This window comes from Pristis pectinata, chromosome 22 (genome assembly GCF_009764475.1).
Source record: "Pristis pectinata isolate sPriPec2 chromosome 22, sPriPec2.1.pri, whole genome shotgun sequence".
Taxonomy (NCBI): domain Eukaryota; kingdom Metazoa; phylum Chordata; class Chondrichthyes; order Rhinopristiformes; family Pristidae; genus Pristis; species Pristis pectinata.
The window spans coordinates 2343370-2370288 of record NC_067426.1 but is presented as its reverse complement, the minus strand read 5'-3'; the positions used below and the strand labels follow the sequence as shown (position 1 = coordinate 2370288).

Sequence of the window (26919 nt, the reverse complement as noted above, 5' to 3'; positions counted from 1 at the left end):
TCCCGGGAGGGAGCCCCGCCCTGTGGGTGTCCCGGTGTCCGGCCCGTCCTGCTCCGAGCCGGGCAGAGCGCAGTGATGGGGCCGGTGGTGCTCTGCCTCGGGGTCCTGCTCCTGGGCGCCGTCTCAGGTACCGAAACACCCCGGGCCGGGGAGGGCAGGGGGTGCAGCTCCCCCTGCGCCGCTTCTGGAGGAGGGGGAGTCCTGGCAGAGTGTACCTGGCGGTGGTGACTCGGACCCACGCTGTCCAGGAAGGGGGGGGCTGCGAATTCCAAAGTTAATGCCCCCCCAGGCACAGAACGGTGAGAACGGGGGTGTGGGGTGAGCTCGGAACCTCTCAGCGGCAGAGCTCCCTGCACCTCGCGTTACAGAGGGAAGCAGCGTGTCCACACCGAGCCACGGGAGCGCACACCCAGACCTTCACAAGACTGGCCATTGCACACCTGTACAACGCATTCGGGTCAAGGGATGATGCAATGAATTGATTCTAAATTCCCTGCCGCACTGTTGTACGTTGCCCTAACTTCTGGTTCAATCTATTTTCCGGAACAGCTCTGGACTCCAAACCCTGGACCGAACCGCCGACGTTTGCAGATATTTACCACGTCTCAGGTAAGTGCGGGAAAGGCGCCCTGTTCCCCCACACTCCCGGAGAAGGGCTTCCTCTCTTGCCAGATACAAGAGCACTTCAGCATTTCTTGTTCAAGTTGCGGTGGGCGGCATGGACTCGGTGGGCCAAAGGGCCTCTGCATCTCCATCTCACTCTGTGTTTGGATGCTGCTATATTTGCCCTGTCTCTGTCTAACTCTACCTACATTCGGTCTCCAACCCCTGAGGTTGTGACAGATGTTTTCTGGTGATTCCATCAATTCCTAAAGACCCTGGGAAGTGTGTGAGGAGCACGAGGGAGGTAGCCAGAGATTTTGACTAAGATCCTGACCTTCTCCAGCCCCACTGCTCCCTCTGGACACTGGTGTTAACCATTAATTAAAGTTGGTCTTTGGCCTATGGTACCTGTGGCTGGACAATTAGCTTATCTCATTTAGGTAATGAGGCATCAGTTTTCGGGAGGGTGTGAGTGTGGTTCCACTCCGACAGAAAAATAATTCATAAGGATTACCTAGGAGTACAGGTGCATGGTTCGTTGAAAGTGGCATCACAGGTAGACAGGGTGGTGAAAAAGGTGTTTAGCACACTGGCCTTCATCAGTCAGGGCACTGAGTACAGGAGCTGGGACATTATGTTGCAGTTGTATAAGTCATTGGTGAGGCTGCTCTTGGAGCACTGTGTACAATTCTGGTCGCCCTGTTACAGGAAAGACATGGTTAAACTGGAAAGAGTGCAGAGAAGATTTACGAGGATGTTGCCAGGACTCAAGGATCTGAGTTATAGGGAGAGGTTGGCCAGGCTGGGTCTTTATTCCTTGGAATGTCGGAGAATGACCTTATAGAAATGTTTAAAATAATGAGAGGCATAGATAAGGTGGACAGTAACAGTCTTTTCCCCAGGGTAGGGGGCATAGGTTTAGGGTGAGAGGGGAAAGATTTAAAAGGGACCTGAGGGGCAACTTTTTCATGCAGAGGGTGGTGAGTATACAGAACAAGCTGCCAGAGGAAGTGGGTGAGGCACGTACAGCAGTGTCATTTAAGAAGCACTTGGATAGGTACATGGAAGGGCGGGGATTGGAGGGATATGGGCCGAACACAGGAAGTTGGGACTAGCTGAGTGGGCACCATGGTCAGCATGGACTGGTGGGGCCGAAGGGCCTGTATCTGTGCTGTATTGCTCTATGACTCTATCAAGCACAAAGTCATTATAGATTCTGGAACTCCGAAGTAAAAGCAGGAATCCTGGATATGGCCACAGGTCAGGCAACATGATGAACAGCTCTGGTGGAGCACCATCAGCCTAACAGGGAGCTCCTTTTCTCCTCTGCAGACACTTCCTGACCTGTTGAGATTTTCCAGCATTCTGTTTGTTTTTAATTTAAAATAGATCAAGGTCCCCCAATAAGGTGCAATTTATTTTTTTTAATTATGGAGATGGGGAGCTTGTGTTTATCATTACAGCTGTTATGCGACTCTGGATACATTTGTAAACTGAGCATCAGATTGCACTGATATAGTCAAACAGTGATAGACTTAAAGGAAATTACAGGTTATTGCTGCTTTATTGCTGTGGTCTGGTTGTTTAACAGGTATTATTTCCATAGAACCATAGAACAATACAGCACAATACAGGCCCTTCAGCCCACCATGTTGTGCCGACCTTTAAACCTCGCCTAAGACTATCTAACCCCTTCCTCCCACATATCCCTCTATCTTAAATTCCTCCATTTGCTTACCTAACAATCTCTTGAACACCTTGTTTCCGTAATTACAACCGACCAGGCACTTTTTGATGCAATGTTTGCCACACAAGAATGTTGCTCAGTGGAATGGTAGATCAATGATGCCTGGGGTTTTGGGCTTTCCATTGCCTTGGGACAATGTCACAGAACACAAGGATCCCACTGCAATGACTGCAGCTCCTCTCAGGCTTACTGCTGTGGGTAAGTGTTATGAGAAAAAACAGAGGGAAGGAGAGTTCAGCAGATTTGAGGTCAACATTTAGGATTAGGGGAGTGGATGACAGAAACCAGAAGATGAATAGTAAAAGTAAATGAGGTCTTCCCTTACAAAGTGAGAAATTAGTGATTGGTCATTGGTTATTATTGCCTCATGTACCAAGATACTGTGCCTTTGTGTGTGTGCAATCCAGACAGATCATTTCCGTACGTAAGTACATTGGGGTAGTACAAAGGGGAAAAGCAGAATACAGAATATAGTGTTCCAGTTACAGAGGAACTGCAGTGCAGGCAGACAATAAGGTGCAAGGGCCACGATGATGTAGACTGAGAGATCAAGTGTTCATCTTTATCATATAAGAGGTCCATTCAAGAGTCTTATGAGTCTTCAAGAGTCCATTCAAGAGTCTTCCCTTTTGTACTCCCTCAATGTACTTACGTATGGAAATGATCTGTCTGGATGGCACACACACAGCTAGAAGCTGTCCTTGAGCCTGGAGGTGCATGTTTTTAAGCTTTAATATCTTCTGCCCAACGGGAGGGGGGAGAGGATGGAGACATAAGAGACTGCAGATACTGGAATCTAGAGCAACACACAAGATGCTGGAAGAACTCACTGGGTCAAGCAGCATCTACGGAGGGAAATGGAGAGTCAATGTTTCAGGTCGAGACCCTTCACCTGGACTGGTAAAGAGACTGAGCAAAGAGGGAGGGGTCCTTGATTCTGTTGGTTGTCTTGCATGATATTTATTGACAATAACATGTGCTTTGTCAAATGTGAAGGTACATAGAGATGTGTAGGATATTCAGTTTTTTCCACTTGCAAGAAAGACTTCTTTCTGTGTGTGTAAAGTAACTGTTTAAAATCTGTTCACAGGAATGTTCTCATTGCCGTATGCTGAGATTAAAGAACCCTTTGAAGCTTGGTACAACCTGTCTGGGAATGTCAGTCGCATTGAGTACTACCATGGTACGGATTCCAACCTGATCCATTAATATACTGGTTGAGCTATTGAGATGTATGGTTGTGGGACAAATGTGTAAATTTATCACATAGATTCTTCTAATGATCTTTAAGTTGGACAAACTTGGATTGTTTTCTCTGGAGCAACAGTGGCTGAGGGGTGACCTGATGGAAGTATATAAAATTATGAGAGGCATGGACAGGGGAGATAGAATCCTCTTCCCGGGGGGAAATGTCAAAGACTGGATGGCAGAGGTTTAAGGTGACGGGGGAAAATTTAAAGGAGATTTACGAGGCAAGTTTTTCACACAGAGAGTGGCGGGTGCCTGGAATACGCTGCCAGGGAAAGTGATGGAGGCAGAAATGGCAGCAGTGTTGAAGAGGCACATGAACAGGCAGGGAATGGAGGGGATAGGCAGGCAGATGGGATTAGTTTGGATTGGCATCGTGGTCAGCACAGACATGGTGGGCCGAAGGGTCTCTTCCTATGTTGTTCTGACCAAACATTGGTCCCAATCAACTGAAGCAAAATGGTAAGGTTGTGGAACGGCCTGATGGGAAAGCCATACTGCCAAATTGTTTTATATTTTTCAGAATGGTCGAATTTTAGAGTCTGGAATTAATTACTTGCACCAATTGATGAAATTGATGGATAATTGTGCCAACGTTGTTGGCCATCTCTAGATATGAGTTTGTGCGAGCAAGAGCACAAATTGCTTCAAAAGTATTGAAGGAGCAGCAGTTAGTGGTTAACACTCCCACATCATTGCTGTTTTGTGTAGAAGGTCGCAGGTCCTGCCTCTGTGGAACGAGGCACTGAAGGACCTTTCTTATTATTATAAAAGAGGAGTTTTTTTGTTCATGGTCGGCATGGACTGGTTGGGCCGAAGGGCCTGTATCCATGCTCTGTGACTCTATGACAAACATATCCAGACAAGTAATTATTTCTGCGGTGTAGCTATGTTGGTTCTCAAGATCCTAGCATGGAAAGTCACAAGAACCACATTGTTCCTCTGAGTTTAGCTGAGTTTCATGATTTCACAAACTAGAGGAACAGCACCCCATATTCCGCCTGGGTAGCCTACAACCTGACGGCATGAACGTTGAATTCCCCAATTTCAGGTAACGCACACACTCTCTGTTCCTGTCCCTCTCATTCTGATCCACCCAGGTATTGCACACCCACTTCTTTCCAACCCCCACCCAATCCCTTCTATCCAGTTATGTCCCCTCCCCTTCATGGTTCCATATGACCATCACCCACACACTCAACACACCCCTATCCCGTCATCTCCCCCCTGCCCACTCTTCCCATCTGTCCACCACCCGTCCCTTGTGGTTCCACTCACCACCTTCCTTCGTCATCAGGTTCCACCATCGGCAGCCCTTTGCCACCTCCACCTCTCACCTCCCAGCCTGTGTCACCACCTCCAACCCTCCCTCCCCCTCCTGGCTCCATCAACCCCTCCTCCCCTGGATCCACCTATCGCTTGCCGGCTCCTGCCTCACCCCTCCCCCTCACCTCCTGCCTCCCCTTTACACTATCAGTCCTGATCAGGGTCTTGATCTGAAATGTCGACCATCCCTTTGCCCCACAGATGCTGCTCAGCCTGCCGAGCTCCTCCAGCAGTTTGATGTGTTGTTCCAGATCCCAGCACCTGCCGTCTCTGGTGCCTCCATCATTTCTTTGAGCTTCTTTTGACACAAGCTTTAAGTGGTAAGAACTGGTATGGTGCAGCATTCGTGCTGATGCCTCGTGGGTCCAGGGACACAGCTCGCCCCTGACCTTGGGCACCGTCTGTATGCATGTTTCCCTGGAACCATGTGGGATTACCCCCTGCCCCCCCCCCCCCACCCCCCGCCATCCCCATCCACATCCCAGAGATGCAGTGGTAGGTTAATTGTCCACAGTAACTTACCCTTCCGTGTAGGTAAGTGGTAGGAGAATCAAAGGGGAGGTGATGGTTATGTGTGAGAGAGCAGAAGTTAAAAGCACAGGGAAATAAGGAGAGGAGGAATGGGATGGATGGAATCACTGTGCGAAAAGACAACATGGACCTAATGGGCTGAATAGCCTCCTTCTGTGAGATAATTTGTAAGTAAGATTCTTCCCAATTCAACAGGTCAGGTTATAACCCTACAGCACGGATTTGAAGATCCCGCTGGAATAAGTTACAAGATTTCTCCAGAGACCACAGAAACTGAGATAAACGTTATCAAGTGTTTCCAAGTGAATGGCACCATTGATGATCCCATCCTTCCCCAGTCTGTCTTTCCGAATCTGGAAAATTTTAAGGTAAGCTGATTTTATCACTGGCCACATGTTAGAACTTGGGCTGTAAAGCTGGTGGAGCTGCTGCCTAAAGCTCCAGTGATCCAGGTTCAATCCCGATCTCCGGACCTGTCTGAGTGGAGTTTGTACGTTCTCCCTGTGACCACGTGGGTTTCCTCCTGGTGCTCGGGTTTCCCCCCACATCCCCAAGACACATGGGTTGATAGGTTAATTGGCTGCTGAAAATTACCTCCCGTGTATGGGTGAGAGGTAGAATCTGGGAGTAGGTGATGGGAATGTGGGGAAAATAAAATGGGATTAGCCTTGGATCAATGTAAATGGGTGCTTGATGGTCAGCATGGACTTGGTGGGCCAAGGGCCTGTTTCTGTGCTGAATGATTCCATAACTCAAAGCGAAATGCATGAGTTCAAAATCAGGCTCTGTTCAGCACTGGGCACCTCCAGTAGATTGGTTCACCTATGAGAGAGCAGTGACAGTCATACAGGGTGTTGGTGAGGCCACATCTGGAATACTGTACACAGTTTTCGTCACCTTACCTGCAAAAGGATATAATAACATTGGAGGCAGTCCACAGGAGATTCACCAGGGTCATTCCTGGGATGAGACGATTGTCCTAGCCAGAGAGACTAAACTATTTGGGTCTGTGTTCCTTGGAGTTTAGAAGAAAGAGGGGTGACTTTATTAGGTCCCTGAGAGGATTTGCAGGATAGATGTTGAGATGTTTTCATTAGTGGCAGAGTCTAGAATGAAGGGACATAACTACAAGATTAGGGTCCAGACACTTATTACAGAAATACATCGAAATTTCTTTTTAGAGGGTGGTGAATCTCTGGAGATCTGTAACCCAGAGAGTTGAGAAGCTAGATCATTAGGTAGTTAAGGTGGAGGTAGATACATTTTTGAAGGATAAGGGAATTGACAGTGATGGGGATATGGCACAGAAGAGGAGGTGAGGCCTGGGTCAGATCTACCATGATCACACTGAATGGCAGGACAGGCCTGAGGGGCTGGGTGACCTGCTTCCTATTTACTTGTGTTCTTGTGTGCAGCATTGATTTACTGGGGGGATATTGTGCTTCAAGGGTTAAGTTGAGTAGCCAGGCTAAATAAATTTGGCTTGAATTCCTCTGAGCTTGTGAAGTTGAGGTGCAATGTTTGAGATGAAGGCCTTTGATGGTGCAGATAGAGAGAAGTTATATCCTCTGGTTGGGAATCCAGTACACGGGGCACTCTCTCTAAACCAGAGCCACATCATTCAGCATTGGACCAGAAGCAGATTTCACACAAGGCGGGCTGGAATGTGAAGAGTGGATCATCTCCCCAAGAGAAGGTGATCTCTGGGTGGCCCCCGGAGTTGTCTGCTGAGGCTGTGGAGTGTGCAGAGACTGTTCTCACATTGGCTACCGGTGGGAAGTGGAGCAACCGTGCTGGTTAACTCGTCTGAAGTCTCATCAGTTTGAACATTTCCTTATAACAGTAAAATCGAACAGCACCATTAGTGCTTTTCATCAGGTGGCTTATTTTAATGATCAGCTTCAATTTCCCGGTGTGCTATTGCACTTGAGGAGTATAACGTGCCTCGTGGGAGAGTAGATCGGATTGTACAGTGAACATCTGATAATCCAGCACCCTCTGGACTTTGGTGACAGACTGGCAGATTTTCCAGATTATTGGATGTTATTTCCATCAGTACCCCAACACTCTTTTTATTTTCTTATTATTTAAGAGGTTAACCAGTATTATAATAAATTTTCCAGTACAACAGCTAAATTTAAAGACTGCAGGAATAGGGCCTCAGTGAGTAAGTAGGGAGTGCAGCAAGTATCACCGTGTGAGGGTGCGTGCATGAGGGTGCGTGCATGCGTGAGGGTGTGTGTGTATGTGAGAGTGCGTGTGTATGTGAGAGTGCGTGTGTGTGTGTGTGTGGTGTGTGTAGCCGTCAACCACACTGGTGGCTGAGAGACCAGACCCAGCAAGGGCAGTAGATTTCTGTTCCCGAGCGATGTTAATGAACCAGATAATAGTTTTGTGATCACTAGTGGTTTATTTAGTTGCTTTAATTTAAATTCTCCAGTGGCCTTGGTGGGATTTAAACTCGACTGGCCAAATCAATAGACCAAGCCTTCAGAAACAAGAACAGTAACTGAACCACTCCACTTCTGCACCCATAAGTGTACAAACCTTGGTTTACATTTGCTTCATGTACTGTGTTTTGTCCAACACCCAGAGCAAAACTGATGAACCAGTTTTGATCTCCCAAGGTCCATACATACACTCAAGGTTCTCCATCCGTCTGATCACTGACACCCACAGCGCCCAGCACACACATGATGGCTTCAGACAATGTACAACACGTGCCTGGATGCAGAGGAAGAGGCCATACCCTCTGCAGCACAGACGTCCACACTGCCTTTGAACCCCACCTCTGCCCCCTCCCACCTCAGGAGCCAGCCCCAGCCCAGCATTAGGTTTTCCTTTGGCCCCTGACCCCAGGAGCTCACTGACAATTCATGGCCTTCATCCACACTCATTCACCTTCTACCCACCATCTGGGTAACCTGACCCCCTCTCCCACCCCCTTCACCCCCTTTCCCAGCTGGCACCATCCTCACACATTGTACCTGCACCCCTGTGAACAAGCCCTCCTCCTGCCCAGTGACCCTCTCCCCCCTCCCAGTAGAGACCCTTATTTCTTGCCCCCTCCCCCACTGGTCCCTGGAAGCCGGCACTTGCACCAGTTACTCAACCCATCGACCACTGCTGACCCTCGTACACCCCCACTCCAATCCCTGTCTAATCCCTGAACCTCCCCCCACCCCTGGGCTCTTCCTCTGAACCCTGCCCTACCCCCTGTCACAGGCTGGTTTGGGCTTTGAGAGGTTGAATGGTGTCACATTTTCTCAGAGTTGGCTTTTGAACCTTTTGTGTTGCTGACCTGTTGCAAAATATCGGAAGGCCTTTGGGAGGTGACCCAGAGCTAGCAGAGTTTCTGTTCTGCAAGTCTAACTTTGTAATGTCCTTTTTTCCTTTAGTTTCTAAAGGAAGAGGATTACAACGGTCAACACTGCACGGTGTGGCAAAATATTACCTATGTGCACAAAAAGAAGAACAGGTACACCATATGGATCACCAATTCCACCCTGGGCCCCATTCCAGTGCACTATGTAATGAAGGGGTACAACACCCTGCTTGGCACACATTACGACAAGTATGAAGTTGATTATCACTCTGTCCACTTTGAAGTGGATCCAAGTGTCTTCAAGCTGCCTGAAGGTAAATCCTGTAACTTAATTAATTAGTCAAGTAAATTGGTTTGTTATTGTCACATGTACCAAAGTACAGTAAAAAACTTTGTTTTCCATGCCATCCATACAGATCATTTCTTATCTTGTATCATTTCATCACATCAGTACATAACACAATGCAGAATAAAGTGTTACAGTTACAGAGAAAGTGCAGCAGACTGTAGGTACAAGAGCCACAACGAGGTAGATTGTGAGGTCAAAAGTTCATCTTATTGTGCTAGGGGGCTGTTCAATAGTCTTGTAACAATGGGATAGAAGCTGTCCTTGAGCCTGGTGGTACATGTTTTCAGGCTTTTGTATTTCCTGCCCGATGGGAGGGGGGAGAAGAGAGACTGTCTGGGATGGGTGGGGACTTTGAATATGTTGACTAATTTCCCAAGGCAGCGAGAAGTGTAGACAGAGTCCATGAAGGGGAGGCTGGTTTCTGTGATGTGCTGAGCTGTGTCCACAACTCCCTGCAGTTCCTTGCAGACTCAGGCAGAGCAGTTGCCATACCAAGCTGCGATGCATCTGGACAGGATGCTTTCTACGGTGCATCAATAAAAGTTAGTGAGGGTCAAAGGGGACATGACAAATTTCTTTACCCTCCTGAGGAAGTAGAAACGCTGGTGAGCTTTCTTGGCCGTGGCGTCTACGTGTTTGGACCAGGACAGGCTATTAGCGACGTTCACTCCTTAGAACTTGAAGCTCTCAACCCTCTTTACCTCAGCGCTGTTGATGTAAACAGAACCATATGCACCACCCCCCTTCCCGTAGCCAATGGCCAGCTGTTTTGTTTTGCTGACGTTGAGGGAAATGTTGTTGTCATGACACCATGCCACTTGTTAAGAGATGTTGGTGTTCATAGAGTTACTGAAAATGTAGAATGCAGACGGGGAATCCCACCTCCCACACTGGCCCCACAGGTCCCACCTCTTCAAGGACACATCCCAGGGTTAAATGTGACGTGGGTTTCTCCATCTCCTACCTTCTCAGGCAGTGAATTCAAGATGCCCAACAGCCCCTACGAAATAAACCTTTCCTCATCTAATCCTTTGACCAATTATTTCAAATCTCTAACCCCTCTGCTGAGGGAAATAAATCCCTCCTACTTACCTGATTGTGCCCCCTCATGATTTCACACATAATATTTCAGTGCTGGCAGAGGACAACCTGTTTTGGGTGTGTGGTGTGACTACCTAGCCTGGGCCGGGTGTGTGGTGTGACTACCTAGCCTGGGCCAGGTGTGTGGTGTGACTACCTAGCCTGGGCCAGGTGTGTTGTGATGCCGTTGGAGATAACTGGCACACCAGCAACCCTTCCTGCTTGCAGTATTCTGAATCGAGAGATTCTGCAGAACCATTCACATGGCACAAAGCTCTGGTTTCCAATTGGTCTGTTTCCACTGATTATCTATTCATAATGGAAATTATAAAGTAAGTTGCCATGTATTTTTAAAATCATAGATTATGAAGTACTACAGCTTGGTGTCACCCTGGTTGCTTTTGATGCTAATAGTAACTTAAATGGGAGACATCAGTGATTTCAGGTTATGTCATAGAGAGAGAGAATGGAAACAGGCCTTTGACCTACTGAGTCTGCACCTACCATCAAGCACTCATTTTTACACTAAACCCTTCCCAATAATTTTATTCTCCCCACATTCCCATCAATCCTTTGAGATTCTACCACTCACCTACACTCTAGGGGTGACTTACAGCAGCCAATTGCTGTACCAAGCCACACATCTTTGGGATGTGGGAGGAAACCGGAGCACCTGGAGGAAACCACGCAGTCACAGGGAGAATGTGCAAACTCCACACAGACAGCACTGGAAGTCGGGACCAAACCTGGGTCACTGGTACACGAGCTACACCACTGTCCCTCCAACAGGGCAACTTTAATTCTCAAGCACTTGGAGATTGTTAACAGAGAAACCGTTCTGGGAAGAGAAAAGGAACTCAATTCAAAACTGACTCCATCAGCATCGAAGGTCAGAAAGAGAGGCTGAGATACACAGGATCAAGGTGTGTTGTGGAAGTGTGAAGCAGCTGGAGAACTAACAGGGGGTCCTGAATACTTTTACAAGTTGAAGACTTGGAATTGCAGCTCCATTCTTTATCTGGGTACACTTAAATTTTATTGAGAATGTGTCTGATACATTGAGTCTGATTCTCCTCATATAGTAAGCTGTCACATTGATTACATTTTAACCAGAAAGCAAAGATAAATATCATATTTATGCATTACTAACATCTTAATTTATGTTAGGTTTAATGGGGATGATGTTATTTCCTGCACTTGTGCTGTTAGAAGCACTGAGAATGCTGGACACCTGTGCTGATATTCTTTGCATCCCATCTGATTATTCCAGGTTTGTCTTGTGAGGGGTTCTCTGGTCCTGGAGTGGAACACAGAATCCTGGCCAATCCCATTGAAGATTTGGTTAACACGGATAAGGAAGACCGGGCTCATCGGTTCTTCCAGCATTACAAAGAGAAGTTTGGGAAGGAGTACGAGGAGGGTGACGTGGAGCACGAGTTTAGAAGGACTACCTTCACTCATAACATGAGGTAACACTGAATTTGGAACCTTGGAAATCATTACCTTTGGTAGCCCTAAGGGTGTAGGTCAATCTCGCCAGGATTTTCGCTCCTGGGATTTGCTTTACCTCCACACCAATCAAAGCACGGGGTTTTGGTGGTTGCAATTCTCATTCTGGCAATCAACGTTGCTCCGATTGTATTCCTAAATATAAGCACGTCTGCAAAAAAATAAATTAAACCCTTCATTGCTCATTACTCAGTGATATGTTGCGTAAACATCCTTTATGAAGGGTTAAGTACAAGCATTAATACTAAAGCATTATAGGATTATCTCGAACATCAGCTAAGAGCAAGAAATACTCCTCAATGTAGATGGACACTTTTATAAAATAATCCAGCAATTTTGGCAGAACATTTTGCATTAATTTAAGTGAAGATCTTTTTTAACATAGGGTAGGAGCTGGCACAGACTCCATGGGCTGAATGGGCTCTGGTAACAATTCCACAATTCTATCCTATTCTAAATTGCCTTTATTCAGCTTCTTATGACTGTTTATGACCAACGGTAGCATATCACTGCTTTGACAATCACTAGGCAAGAAACCACAGAGGTAATACTGCCTGCAGCAGTGAATAATGAGATTGTTTGTGTTTGGCTGAGACACGAAGCTTGGCCAGGGGAACACTGTGCCCTTCTTCAAATAGCCCAATGGATCTTTGGGAGGCCAATTAAGTAAGAGCTCAGTTTCACTTCTGATCCCAGAATTTGTAGGACAACCAGCCGTTCCTCACGGCTACAGAAGAAGTTGGAGTGGTATTTAATATGTGGCTGTTCTGGTATTGTAGCCCTCCTCTGATACATTCACCAATTGTCTGCTTAACATGTAAGTATGATACAAAATGCATCTGTCCCACCAGAAGAGTATTGAGATCATTTAATTCATGTGGCAATATGTATAATTGATTCCCTCAAAGCCAAAAGATGTCATGGAGATTTTGAGGATGCATCCTGTATCACTGCTTGAATCTTTATCATTCTGATTGCTGTCTGTGAGGGCTCTGTTTGTAGATATGTGCACTCAGCAGGCTTGAAGTAAAGAAACCAACTTTCTGAAAGATGAAAATTAGCCTCGACCTTTGTTCAGTATTAAGGCAGAACAAGAGTGTACTTGGCCAATTAATTCCAGGAAAGGGAATATTTCATGAGACTGGGTAGCATGGGCCTACATTCATTATTCAGAAGGTGATCTCAGGGAAACCTTGAACTTCTTCTGGAGTGACTGGAGGGGGTAGAATGGGAAGGGTGTGGTCACTGGTTGAGGGGGGTGGCCATTTAGGACCAGGAAGTTCTTCACCCAGAGCATTATGAATCTTTGGAGTTCTCCACCCCGAGACTGTGTCAATGCACAGTCACTAAGACGGATAGATTTTGGACACTGGGTAGAATGGGGGGCCATGGAGGTTGGAGGGAGGAGTGACCTTGAAGCACAGGAGCAGGAAATGGGGGTCAAATGGTTCTCTCCTGCTACTGAAAATAATGGCAACATGGTAGTGTTGTAGTCAGTACTGCTACCTCCCTGTTGCAGGGATCTGGATTCAATCCTGAGTTTAGGCACTGTCTGTGTGGAGTTTGCACATAGTCTCCAGGACCACAGTGGTTTCTTCCCACATCCAAAGCTGTGCTGGCAGGTCAAATGATTACTGTACGTTAGTTCGCGGCGTACGTAGGCAGCAAAAGAATCAAATGGGAGTGGATGGACATGTGAGGAAGAGCATGCAGGAATACGGGAATAAGGGGAGGGGGAAAAGGACTGGTGGGACTACTTTCCTGGGAAACAGACGGACCCAGTGGATTCAATGGTCTCCTACATCATCAGAAGTAAGTCGCAGAATTTATTGAAATTTTTTAACAACTGAAATTTTCAGTGAAAAACTGTTGATTTAATTTTAGTTCATAATAGTTACACAAAATACAACTGACATGTTGATATGCCAGTCATTGTAAAACCAGTTGGAGGTGAAGTCCACAGATGAACTTGTTCAGTTGTTTCACCAAATATCTATGCTAATCAATTCTCTCCTTCACAAGGGGACAAGCTTCGTGATACAGGAAGCTTCCTTCACTCTATTATCCACTAATCTGTTTCAGTGGGGATTATTTTTTTAAGGTACATCCATTCAAAGAATCGGGCAAACATGTCGTATAAAATGGAAGTTAACCATCTTGCTGACCGAACTGAGGAGGAGACAGCAGCCATGAGAGGAAGGCTTAAGGGATCCTTGCTCAACAATGGGCAGCCTTTTCCTACAGAGCGTTACATGTCCGTGGTTCTTCCTACCAGTCTGGACTGGAGGTTATATGGTATGTCATCAGTTTCGGGAAGGAAAAGTATTATCATAGGTTGAAACTCTCCAGTCCGGCATTCTATGGTCCAGCGACTCCCGTAGAGTCTTAGAGCATTACAGCACGGATACAGGCCCTTCAGCCCAACCAGTCCGTGCCGACCACGGTGCCCACTCTGCTAGTCCCAACTTCTTGTGTTCAGCCCATATCCCTCCATATACCTATCCAAGTGCTTCTTAAGTAATACTATTGTACCTGCCTCAACCACTTCCTCTGGCAGCTCGTTCCATACACTCACCACCCTCTGTGTAAAAATGTTACCCCTCAGATCCCTTTTTAAGGTATTTTTGTTAGTCACATGTACATCGAAACACACAGTGAAATGAATCTTTTGCGTAGAGTGTTCTGGGGGCAGCCCGCAAGTGTCGCCACGCTTCCGGCACCAACATAGCATGCCCACAACTTCCTAACCCGTACGTCTTTGAAATGTGGGAGGAGACCAGAGCACCCGGAGGAAACCCATGCAGACACGGGGACAATGTACAAACTCCTTACAGACAGTGGCCGTAATTGAATCCGGGATGCTGGCACTGTAATAGTGTTACACTAACTACTACACTATCATGCCTTAAATCATTCCCCTCTCACCCTAAACCTATACCCTGGGGAAAAAATTGTTATCATCCACTTTATCTATGCCTTTCATAATTTTAAACATTTCTGTAAGGTTGCCCTTCATTCTCCTAGGTTCCAAGTAATAAAGACCCATCCTGCCCAACCTCTCCCTATAACTCAGGCCCTCTAGTCCTGGCAACATCCTCATAAATCTTTTCTGTGCTCTTTCCACATCTTTTAACCACATCTTTTCTATAAAAGGGTGACCTAAACTGTCCACAGTGCTCCAAGTGCAGCCCCACCAACGACTTGTACAACTGCAACATAACGTCCCAGCTACTATACTCGATGCCGTGACTGATCCCGTGGTCCAGCATGTTTTGAATCTGTAGTACAGATCTGTCTAATTAACTAATTCTGACTAAAATGTAAAATTAACTAAGATCTGTACTAATCTGTAACTAATTAACCTACCAGTGCAACTTTTGTAATCCCAGTTGGTAGTGTTTCCTATTTATAGAAACTTCAGGTTAGAGACAGTTCTCAGAACCCTTACCTAACCTGGGGGGTGTCCATTTCTCAAAAACACCGTTCTCTTGCCCAGGAGAAGATGATGGGGGGGGGGGGGGGGGGGGGGGGTTGGAATTTCTGTGGTCTGACACCGGCCAGGTCCCAAAGATACTAAACCAGAGAGTTTCAACCTGCAGTTTTATTAATGTGAATGCTTCACGTGACCTTTTCATCTGATGTTGCCCTCCTCCCACCTGCCCTTCCCAACCGATTAAACTGGTTAATTGTTCAGTTGGACGTCCGAGCTGAAAATGTCAATACACCGCTCTAAACACAGTGAAATCACAGAATGATTACAGGGTGGAAGGAAGCCATTTGGCCTGTTGAGTCTATATGAGCTCTTTGTTAATGCAACCTAGTCCCAATGCACTTGACAGGAGTATTATCAAATGGAAGCTGACACCAGGGTAGACAGGAAGATACCAGGGTGGATGAAAGTTTGGTTCCAGTGGTGCATTTTAGGGAATGATCTAAAGCAGGTAAAGAGGGGAAGGGGTTTAAGAACATTGAACATTACAGCAGAGTACAGGCCCTTCAGCCTACGATTAGTGGGCAAATTCCAGAGCTTGTGCCTCAGTAGCTGAAAGCATAGCCACCAATGGCAGAGGGAGTAAATTTGTCAATGATCAAGAGGCTAGAATAGGGAGAGAGTAGAAATCTTTGAGAGTGGCAAGAGATTAAAGAGAGAAAGAGAACAAGACCGAGGAAGGATCTGAAAACAAGGATGATAATTAAAAACTGACTATTGTTGAACCAAGGAACCCACTTTGTTCCCACATTTGACATGATGATCATGTCGAGTTATCGAGTTGTACAGCATAGAAACAGGCCCTTCAGCCCACTGTGTCTATGCTGACCATCATGCCTATCTTTATTAATTCCACCTGCCTGCGTTGCTTCATCTCCCTCTGTGCCCTGCTCATTCAAATACCTGTCCAGATGCCTGTTGAATGTTGTTATTGTTCCTGCCTCTGCCTCCACCTCCTCCTCTGCCCAGGAATTCAGGAGATTTCAATGGAATGAATTTCAGAAGCAGAGCACAATGTGCTGATCCAGCTCAAAACAAGGTTCCATCAATTCAACCAATTGCCCTGACTGCAGTGGAGAAAGCTGCAGAACTCCACACCCTGGGGGACCACCGAGTCACCGGCAGAAATTCTGGAATCTCCATGTTAAACTTAGCATGAAGAAATTCCTAAACTGTTGTCAGCAGAGTAATGTCAACCACAATGCCCGGAGTATTTAGGTTTCCATTGTCTTTGTTTCCCAGCTAGCACTGATTGGTGGTGTGTCCACTTCCTGTTAAATCAGGTAATTGGTTTATTATTGTCACATGTACCAAGACATAGGGAAAAGCTTTTGTTTGTGTGCTATCCAGACTGAATATTCCATACGTAAGTACATCGAGGTAGTACAAAAGGAAATAACAGAATGCAGAATATAGTGTCACGGTTACAGAGAAAGTGTAGTGCAGGCAGAAAATAAGGTGCAACAGCCATAACGACACAGATTGTGAGGTGAAGAGTTCACTTTTGTCATACAAGAGGTCCGTTGAAGATTCCTGTAACAGCGGGATGGAAACTTCCTTGAGCCTGATGGTATGTGTTTTCAAGCTTTTGTATCTTCTGTCTGATGGGAGGGGGGAGAAGAGAGAATGTCTGGGGTGGCTGGGGTCTTTGATTATGTTGGCTGATTTCTCAAGGCAGCAAGAAGTGTAGACAGAGTCCATGGAGGGGAGGCTGGTTTCCGTGATGGATTGAGCTGTGTCCACAAGTCACTACATTTTCTTGCAGTCTTGGGCACAACAGTTCCAATGTTTTACAGTTTTAGCATCAAACCTGTTTAAAATGCATTTTTAAGGAAGAGAAATGGGGCTTTTACTGGTTATTCCCATCTGATTATACCCTTTGCCATTTAGTTAGTGCATCGAACACAGTTTAAAAAGAAATATCTCATTGTGGAACCTTGCACCTCTGTCGATCTGAAGGTGTAATGCTGGTAGATGTTGCCACTCATCAACCTTACCAGTCTCTGTCATCTGTGTGAAACGTGGTCACAGAATGAAAATTAAATTCAAGCAATACCACATCCTCATCCCAGCAGAAAAGATTCACACCACTATATTTGTTTTGAGCTGCAATTACTATTGTTGTATGACCAAAACAGGGGAAAGTGCTCATCCAGTTAAATCCATCAGATTTTTGAATGGTCCATGAACCCATGAACTGACAAATGAGCCAATTCTTTTATTTGAGACTGGTCGGTGCTGGCACATCTAACCCACTACTCCACCACTGGATTCACCATTGAGCCAAGTGGTGTTGCGCTGGGGTGCTAAGGATAGGGGTCTGGGTGCACTTCACACCTGGCCCACAAGTTAACAATGAATGGAATGGAAATCACTGAGCCTGTCGGCAGAAGCGACATCTAGAAAATGCTTGAGTTATTTTATTTTGTAATGTAGCAGTTAGCATAACACTATTACAGCGCTAGCGACCCAGGTTCAATTCTGACCACTGTCTGTAAGGAGTTTGTATGTTCTCCCCATGTCTGCATGGGTTTCCTCCGGGTGCTCCGATTTCCTCCCACATTCCAAAGACGGATGGTAAGGAAGTTGTGGGCATGTTATGTTGGTGCTGGAAGCGTGGCGACGCTTGCGGGCTGCCCCCAGAGCATTCTGCATAAAAGATGCATTTCATTGTGTGTTTCAATGTACATGTGACTAATAAAGGTATCTTATCTTTCTGGTAAACTATTTTAGATTTATATGTGTGGATTGTGATTCCCTGAGATAAATACTTCTAGATATAATTTTCGTATTGTATTTTAAATTATTATAAAAGATATTTTTTATAAAAAAGGCACTTGTTTTTCAGCTTCCATCTTAATCATAAAATGAGTTCATGTCGGCTCAGTGTAATGGGTGGCTGCTGGTCAGCACGGACTCAGTGGGCCAAAGGGCCAGTTTCCATATCTCTCTATGATTTATTTATGTGTCCCAATCTTTATTATTTTACTTTATTTTACATTATTTTGATGTTTTTATTTATCAGTTAGTATTTTATAATGTTTTAATTAAATTTGTTTTTCTTTTTTGATAATTTTAAAAATTGAATAGTTCTTGTGTTTCTGATCATTATTTAAAAACCATTCCAAAGCTGCCGACAGCAATAAGCTGCCAAAGGTCACGAGAGCACTCTGGGTGTGGGGTCATGGGGGTCACAGAGGGACGGCAGCTGAGGTCTCATCACCTCGTGAGGACCTGCTTCACCCCACTGCCTGGGGGGCTGTCTCTGCCCCCAGGTTAGTACAGGCAGGGGGAGTGCAGGACGTGTGGTCGGGATGAGTCCAGGCAATGGGCCAGATTGACTTAGCTCCCTTTGAGAAAAAGAATTTCTTTTGATGCTGCACTCCTTCAGTGTCGTAGGAGGCAGCTCACTTCTCTGTTTGGCATCTCCGGGGGTCAATGGGAGGATTGGCAAACTAGGGATCCATCTGGTGCTTTTTGTTCCTTTAGGGAAAGAAAGGGTACTTGCATACCAGAGGGCATGCATTTAAGGTGAGGGGGGCAAGTTCAAAGGAGATGTGCCGGGCAAGTTTTTTACACAGGGAGTGGTGGGTGCCTGGAATGTGCTGCCAGGGGTAGTAGTGGAGGCAGATATGACAGGGGTGTTTAAGAGGCTCACGAATAGGTACATGGATATGCAGAGAATGGAGGGATATGGACATTGTGTAGGCAGAAGAGATTAGTTTAGTTAGGCTTTTAATTACTGGTTTAACTAGTTCAACATAACATTGTGGGCCAAAGGGAAGAAGGTGCTCCACGCTTTGTGCTGAAATTCTGGGGTCAAGTTTAAATCTACAGTTTCCTGACAACAGGATGAATATCATCAGTGAACTAGCATTGAGGTCAGATGTGATTTTTGTTTTAATCTAATTTTAACCCTACAGATTTTTGCAGTGGTTACAGAAAGTCTTCGTTAAATCTCACAATCCATTCTTTAACTGGCCCCATTGTTAAATATAATCCTAACACTGAGCAGTAGATTCTTAACTTTGGACTATGTGGCTCCAGAAAAAAAATACCTGATGCAAAGTTTAAGGAGATTTGATTTGATTCCTAGTCAATTGTTGCAAAATATTCAATTCCTACAAGCATTAGTGTACTAAGGTCAATCTTCACTTATCAGTCAATGCAATTTTGGAATGTTTTATTTTATAGAAATATACACACTGAAAAACTACTGAAACTTTATGTGGAAACTACAGCAAGATACTTGTGTTACGCAGGGAGCAGTAGTGATGATCCTTCTGAAATCATAAGCTCTGCGAAGACTTTGTGCCAGATAAATTCACTGAGACAATTTATCAAACAACTTTTAATCTACTTGAGGCATCGTGTATATAAGTCCTAATTTTGAACTATATATGTCTCTCAGGAGCAGTGACACCTGTGAAAGACCAAGCCATGTGTGGTTCCTGCTGGAGCTTTGGAGCAACTGGTGTGTTGGAAGGTGCCCTCTTTCTTAAGGTGAGATGTTTATTCAGGAAATAAAACAGCTTGTTGGATAGACAATGTGTGAAAGTGGAAGGGGATGCAGGAAAAGACAAGGGAAGATCCCAGCCAGCGTGGTCCATCAATCCTCCCATTCCAGAGCATCCAGAGTTTCTTCTTTTTGCAACAGGTATCAGGGCAGACAGTGAAGAGAAAAAAGCCCCAGACAAAAGCCTTCAAAATATTAAACAGGCTATGTTCATTTTTCACAATGCCTTTTGTCTGCTGCAATCGCTAGTATAGTGGGATTAACTCAGCCACAGAAACCAAACAGATAAAAGGAAAGGAAACTTCAGATCTGAAGTTAAAAGAGAAAATGGAGGAACTGCTCAGCAGCACAAAAACATCAGGTAAGAACATGAGAAATGGAAGCATCGACTGACCCTCTATGGCCATCCTAGGGAAAAGTTCCAAGGATTCACCACTCTCTGGAGTAAGGAATTTCTTCTCCACTCAAGTCTGGAAAGAGTGGAGACGGATTGGCAAGGTGGCGGTCTGACTGTTTGATAGCTGCGCGTATTTAATGAAACTGTTCAATTGCTCATCTCCCCAAAAATAGAGGCAGACTCTGACGTTGCTGAGACAGTTAACAACTTCCTGGTTAAATGTTGAACTATTTGACTTTACATTTCAGTTAATGCTCCATATTTCTCTCACTTTAAGGGGGAATGAATGAATGTTTCTTTTGGGAGTGAGAGGACTAGTGTTATTGAAAGGATTCAGGGCCCGATCCCAGTATTCCCCTCATATTGCCCCATGGCTATATGAACCTGCCATGGATAATGAGTCAAGTTAAGAGATTTGGAAACGTTAATGTTCTGTTCAAAGGGACCTGGGTGTCCTTGGACACAGATCACTGGAAAGCAACAGGGCAAACAATAAGAAAGGCAAACAGTATATTGGTCTTTATCATGAGAGGATTTGAATATAGGAGTAAAGATGTTTCGATACAATTACATGAAGGTTTGGTGAGACCACACCTTGAGTATTGTGTGCAGTTCTGGCTTCTTCGCCACAGAAAAGGACATATTTGCCATTGATGGAGTGCAGTGAAGGCTGAAGGCTGGTTCCTGGGATGGGACTCGTCCATACTGACCAGGGTGTCTACCTCAGCGAGTCCCAGTCACCTATGTTTGTCCCATATATCCCCAAACCTTTCCTAACCATGTACCTGTCTCAATGCCTTTCAAACGTTGTAATTTGTACCCACCTCTACCACTTCCTCTGGGAGCTCGTTCCACACGCCCATCACCCTCTGTGGGAAAATGTTTTCCCTCAGGTCCCCTTTACATCTTCCCCATCTAGCTGTGCCCTCTAGTTTTAGACTCCCCTATGCTGGGAAAAAATACAGTGATCATTCACCTTCTCTATGGTCCTCATGATCTTATACACTTCTTTAAGGTCACCCCTCAGCCTCATGCACTCCAGGAAAAAAAGCCCCAGTCTTTCCAGTCTCTCCCTATAACTCCAGCCCTCCAGGTCCCGTAACATCCTGAATCTTTCCTGCACCCTTTCCAGCTTAATGACACCCTTCCCATAGCTGGGTGACCAGAACTGCGCACAGTACTCGAGGTGCAGCCTCACCAACATCCTATACAGTTGCAACATGATGTCCCAACTCTTGTACTCAATGCCCTGATCGATGAAGGCAAACATGCCAAATGCCTTCTTCACTACACTGTCTACCTGTGTCGCCTCTTTCTGGGAACAATGTATTTGTATTCTTAGGATTCTCTGTTCTACACTCCCCCGGGCCCTGCCATTTATTGTGTAAGTGCTGCCCAAGTTTACCTTACCAAAATGCAACATTTTGCACTTGTCTGAGTTAAATTCCGTCAGCCATTCCTTGACACACTTTCCCAGCTGATCTAGAAACTGCTGTAATCTTGGACAACCTTCTTCCCTGTTCACTACACCACCAATGTTGGTGTCATCTCCAGACTTACCAACCAGGCCACCTACACTCTCACCTAAATCGCTAATATACATGACAAATAACGGTGGACCCAGAACCAATCCCTGTGGCATTCCACTATTCACAGAGCCCCAATCTGAAAAATGCCCCAACACTCCCATCTCCTCCCACCAAGCCAATTTTGCATCCAGTTGACTCGCTCACCCTGGATCCTATGGGATCTCACCTTCCAGATCAGTTTACCATTGCAAGGCCTTCTCAAAGGCTTTGCTAATGTCCATGTAGATAACGACTACTACCCTGTCCTCGTCAATCCTCTTGGTCAACTCTTCAAAAAAACTCAGTCGAATCCAGGAGACACGAATTTCTTCTCGTTCTCATTCCAGACAGGAAATTTAATCCCTCTCTCACAGCAAATGTTGATCGACTGCACCTGGGGCTTTGGAAACCATGCCTGTGATGGAGGCTTGGAGTGGAAAACATTCGAATGGATCATGAAACACGGTGGAATTGCTGATGCAGAATCTTATGGTCCATACATTGGGCAGGTTGGTACAGAGGTTACAGGCTGTTCGGATGAAAGTCCTAAGTGAAATGCATCTGGTGAGGAATTTACTCAGATGACACAATTTTCCAAAACATCTGCAGCCTGAAAGGCACCTGTGAGAGGTCTCCCTGAAGATGCTCAGCCAGGTTGTTTGGATAAGCATCAAAGCATTTGTTCCACAACCTACTCCATGTGCTGCAAGAACAACATGACCCTTATTCCCAGCCAACATGGCCACTCCCCGCTCTTCATCCAGCCCCTGCTGTGATGGGCATTGTTCTCTGCCTCACTCGTCCCCCACCCCTTCCCTTTGTCTTTGCTCCCCCCGACACCCTGCTCCAACATTTCCCACAGCAACGTCACTTTCTTCCCTCCTCAGCCTCTGTGTTCATTCTCGGAGACTTCAATCTTCTCCTGAGCTCTTCTGTGAAGTCACCAACTCCAGGGCGTCCTGAGCTTGTAGAAGCTCCCCTAAGCATCTCATGGCCCAGGATCCCTCTGTCTTCCATGGCCTTGCTCCTGCCATGATCTGAGTTACCAGCGAGATCTTGTTTGCCCCTTCCTTCCCCACCCACATCTCCCGATTTACCCCACTCTTCTGCACTAATCCTGGGGATGAACAACAATCTCTGCAATGCTTCCAACATTGAAACATCCAAAGTCCAAACCTTTGAGCCACCATTCACCATACTGAAATCAAAGGGACCACATTTTCACCAACAATGTTATTACATCACATGGTTGGTGCAAACAACCAAGACTTGAGATCAAATGCGGCTTTCAGTCAGAAGCACTGAGCAGATTGATACAGGAGAGCCTGTTGATAACAAGGAATCAAGGGGTATGGTGAGTCAAGCAGGAAAGTGACCCTGAGGTAAATAATCTGTTATCATCTTCATGTATAGTGGAACTGGTAGGATTGGCCACCTCCTGCTTTTATTTCTTATGATTCATCCGATCTTTAAACATTCCAGGAACAGCTTCTTCCCCTCTGCCATCAGATTTCTGACTGGTCCATGAACCCATGAACACTACCTTGTTATTCCTTTTTCTTGCACTATTGATTTATTTCTGTAATTTATAGATTTTCTGTCTTTGCACTGTACTGCTGCCGCAAAACAACACATTTCACGTCATACAAGTAAGTGGTAATAAATTTCATTCTGATTCTTTTCAGGTTCATTTTAATTCTGCTCAGTCGTCACTCCATGCACACAGTAATCCATTTAAACATGAATAAATACAACACCTATATTTAGCTTCCTAAAGCATTAGGAGGTAATTTGCAGAATTTGTTGTTGAGCAGCACATGTATTTGTGGGGTGCGTTCTCAATCCACTCATGAATAACACTGCATCTATTGTCCAATAAACTCAACCAAGTTAAAGATAACACTCGGGTTACTAAAATGTTTGAGGCTCAGTTTAGATCAGATAAACAATTTGTCAAGTAATATCAACTAAATGCACATTGTTACTGTTAAACAGGATATTCTCAGCTTCATTAGTTTGGTTTCTATTTGATGATCTCTGCACTTTGAATGTTTTTCAGTTTCCTTCACTTTTAATTTATTTACTTTTAGAATGGATTCTGCCACTATAACCAGTCCATACTGATAGCAAAGGTGAAGAGCTATACAAATGTTACTTCAGGAGATAGTGAAGCTTTAAAAATGGCCATCTTTAAAAATGGCCCAGTGGCTGTTGGAATTGATGCGTCACACAAGTCCTTCCGATTTTACAGCAATGGGGTTTATTATGAACCACAATGTAGTAAGTATTCAACTTTCACATTAATGGAAACAACTTTGCAATAGGTATATGCATTAAGATAAGTGTAACATTTTTTATTCCAATATGGTTAATGTTTTTTTCATTTTTTTGGGATCTGGGCGTCACTGGCAAGGCCAGCATTTCCTGCCCATCCTGAATTGCCCTTGAGAAGGTGGTCTGAGCCGCCGCCTTAAACCACCACAGTTTTTCTGGTGGAGCTATCCCCAACAGTGCTGTTGGGGACAGAGTTCCTGTTTGAACATAACAGTAATGGTACAATGGAATGGCTTGCTAGACACTTGAGACATGGGGTGAGTCTTGAGTCATGTGTAGATCAAACAGGGTGAGGATATTTGTTATGTTTAACATCGCTGCTGCAATTATAATTTTGATCACTATGCACTCTGCATCTCACCAATACGTCACAGTAGAAAAATGCATAAAAATTACAGCAACCTTTCAACCTCTTCCTAGTATGCACCATAGAAAGCATCCTATCTGGATGCATCACGGCTTGGTATGGCAACTGCTCTGCCCAGGACCGTAAGAAACTGCAGAGAGTTGTGGACACAGCCCAGCACATCGTGGACACCAGCCTCCCCTCCTTGGAATCTGTCTTTACCTCTCGCTGTCTTGGTGAAGCAGCCAGCATAATCGAAGACCCCACCCACCTGGGTCATTCTCTCTTCTCTCCTCTTCCATCAGGTAGAAGATACAAGAGCCTGAGGGCACATACCACCAGGCTTAAGGACAGCTTCTACCCCACCGTGATAAGACTATTGAACGGTTCCCTTATACGATGAGATGGACTATGACCTCACAATCTACCTTGTTGTGACCTTGCACTTTATTGCACTGCACTTTCTCTGTAGCTGTGATACTTTATTCTGAACTGTTATTGTTTTTACCTGTACTACATCAACGCACTTTGTACTAACCCAATGTAACTGCACTGTGAAATGAATTGACCTGTACGATCGGTATGCAAGACAAGTTTTTCACTGTACCTTGGTACAAGTGACAATAGTAAACCAATACTTTGCTTATATAATCCAATAAGTTCATCAACTCTTCTATTATTTTCTCTCCATTGTAAAAGTATGTTAGCCCTAAACCTCCCAACACAAGGCCAAGCTCACAATCAAGCTCATCTGAAGGTGGTTTAATATCACTGTGTGCCCCTTCCACTGCCATGCCATTGAGGTACCAGTGGGACATATCCCTCACTCCCACACTGAATCTGAAAGGATTTGTGCTTGAATATAAAATGCTTTAAGAAAAAAAAATGAAACTAATTGTATGTGCCTTTGGCTGGTGTTTGAGTGTAGGCAATCAGGATTGGAAGAATCTACTTGGAGGAAGGCTTTGTCTTCATTGGCCTGTTTGAGTGACATGGATAGCTGAGGTCATTGAGTCATTAATGAAATAAAGACAGAATGATTTAAGAAGTAGAAATGTTTTTTGGGAAACCACTCTTTTGCTCTTTTATAGTAACAAGAGTGGATTCACTTTAAAAATTACCAGATCTTTTACATAGAGTTGTATATTCATAGTTCAATTCAAATTTTCATTTAGATATCTGATAGAGTTATTTGCATTTTGATGGATTAATTTATCAATATACATCTGTCTCCTAGCCCATGTTTTTTATTCTCAAACAAAAGGAAAAGTGACATATGATTAGGGTGATGTATTCCCATTAACACAAACAGTACTTTCTCCAGTTTCTCTCCAGGGTTGACACAGAGTCTGTGTATAAAACTATAGAGATCACTGTGCTTACTGTGAAGTTAAGCGCATCGCTAAAATTGATTCAAAGAAAGATAGGAGTGGACGCATTCCATGAAAATGTTTTAATGTTATGATGTTGCTGTTTTTAGGAAACAAGCTGGAAGATTTGGATCATGCTGTGCTTGCCATTGGCTATGGAACAATTAATGGTCAGCCATATTGGCTCATTAAAAACTCTTGGTCAACATACTGGGGTAATAATGGATTTATACTGATGGCTATGCAAGACAACAACTGTGGAGTTACTACAGACGCAACATATGTCACCTTGGAGTGACACACACTTGTTTATTTGTCGTCCCCTCATCAATCATAATGTTCAGTCAGAATTTTTCTCTTGTGCAGATTATTGCAACATCTTTTCTTATGATGAAAACCGTTTACATAACAATTAATAGGTAAATGCAAAACCATCACACTATTGCCCTTTAAAGTTTAAATTTTATTTGTTTTTTTCTACTTTTGTTGGACTGATGAACACCATGCAAGGGCTTGCAGATTGTGCCACCTTCTTTTATGGAATGATTTCCAAACCTGATAATGAGAAGTAAAGAATGTATGGTCAAACAGAAGCAATAACTGTCTTTTGACGTAATGTATTTGCCTTAATAAATCATTGTGAAGTTCTTCATAAAATTCAGCTCTACTTCTGTGTGTGGTTTCCTGTTAAAGTGTTTTGCAAACAGGTCAGAGTATCAGAGTGATAATTATTTAAAAAGGAAGTCACATTCAAGTGGGGTATTTTTATTCAATATTCCTCATTGTACACTGCAGGATATTTTTACAAAGCAAGAAATCACCCTCAACCCCCATTAACTGCAGTCGGGACAGTTCACCTTAGCCTGTCAATATTTCAGCCAAATCATTGTCACAATCTTTAAAGACAACATTGTCAATACCTTGTATTTAAATAGTGCCTTTTAATATGGTAAAATATCTCAATGTGTTTCATAGGAACATTAATCAGTGTTATTTTACACCAAGCAAAATTAGGAAGCTATTGAGGCAGATGACCAAACATTTGACACAAGAGAGAGGATTTAAGCAGAGTCTGAAACAGGAAAGAGAGAAAGGGAGGCAGAGAGATTCATGGAGGGAATTCAGAATGAGTTAATGTTTTAGGTCCATGACTTCAGTGGACCTTACAGTGGCACAGCAA

General features: G+C 44.7%; 1 protein-coding gene across 1 annotated transcript; it reads left to right on the top strand.

Moving 5' to 3' along the window:
* Positions 1 to 73: 73 nt before the first annotated feature.
* Positions 74 to 26037, top strand: LOC127581679 (digestive cysteine proteinase 1-like). Its single transcript, XM_052036293.1, has 11 exons — positions 74 to 127; positions 550 to 609; positions 3441 to 3533; positions 5651 to 5823; positions 8854 to 9094; positions 11480 to 11678; positions 13820 to 14013; positions 19620 to 19711; positions 22037 to 22198; positions 23780 to 23969; positions 25850 to 26037. Exons 1-11 carry the CDS (start codon positions 76 to 78, stop codon positions 26035 to 26037), a joined length of 1644 nt encoding a protein of 547 aa, XP_051892253.1. The 5' UTR covers positions 74 to 75.
* The last annotated feature ends 882 nt before the right edge of the window (positions 26038 to 26919 follow it).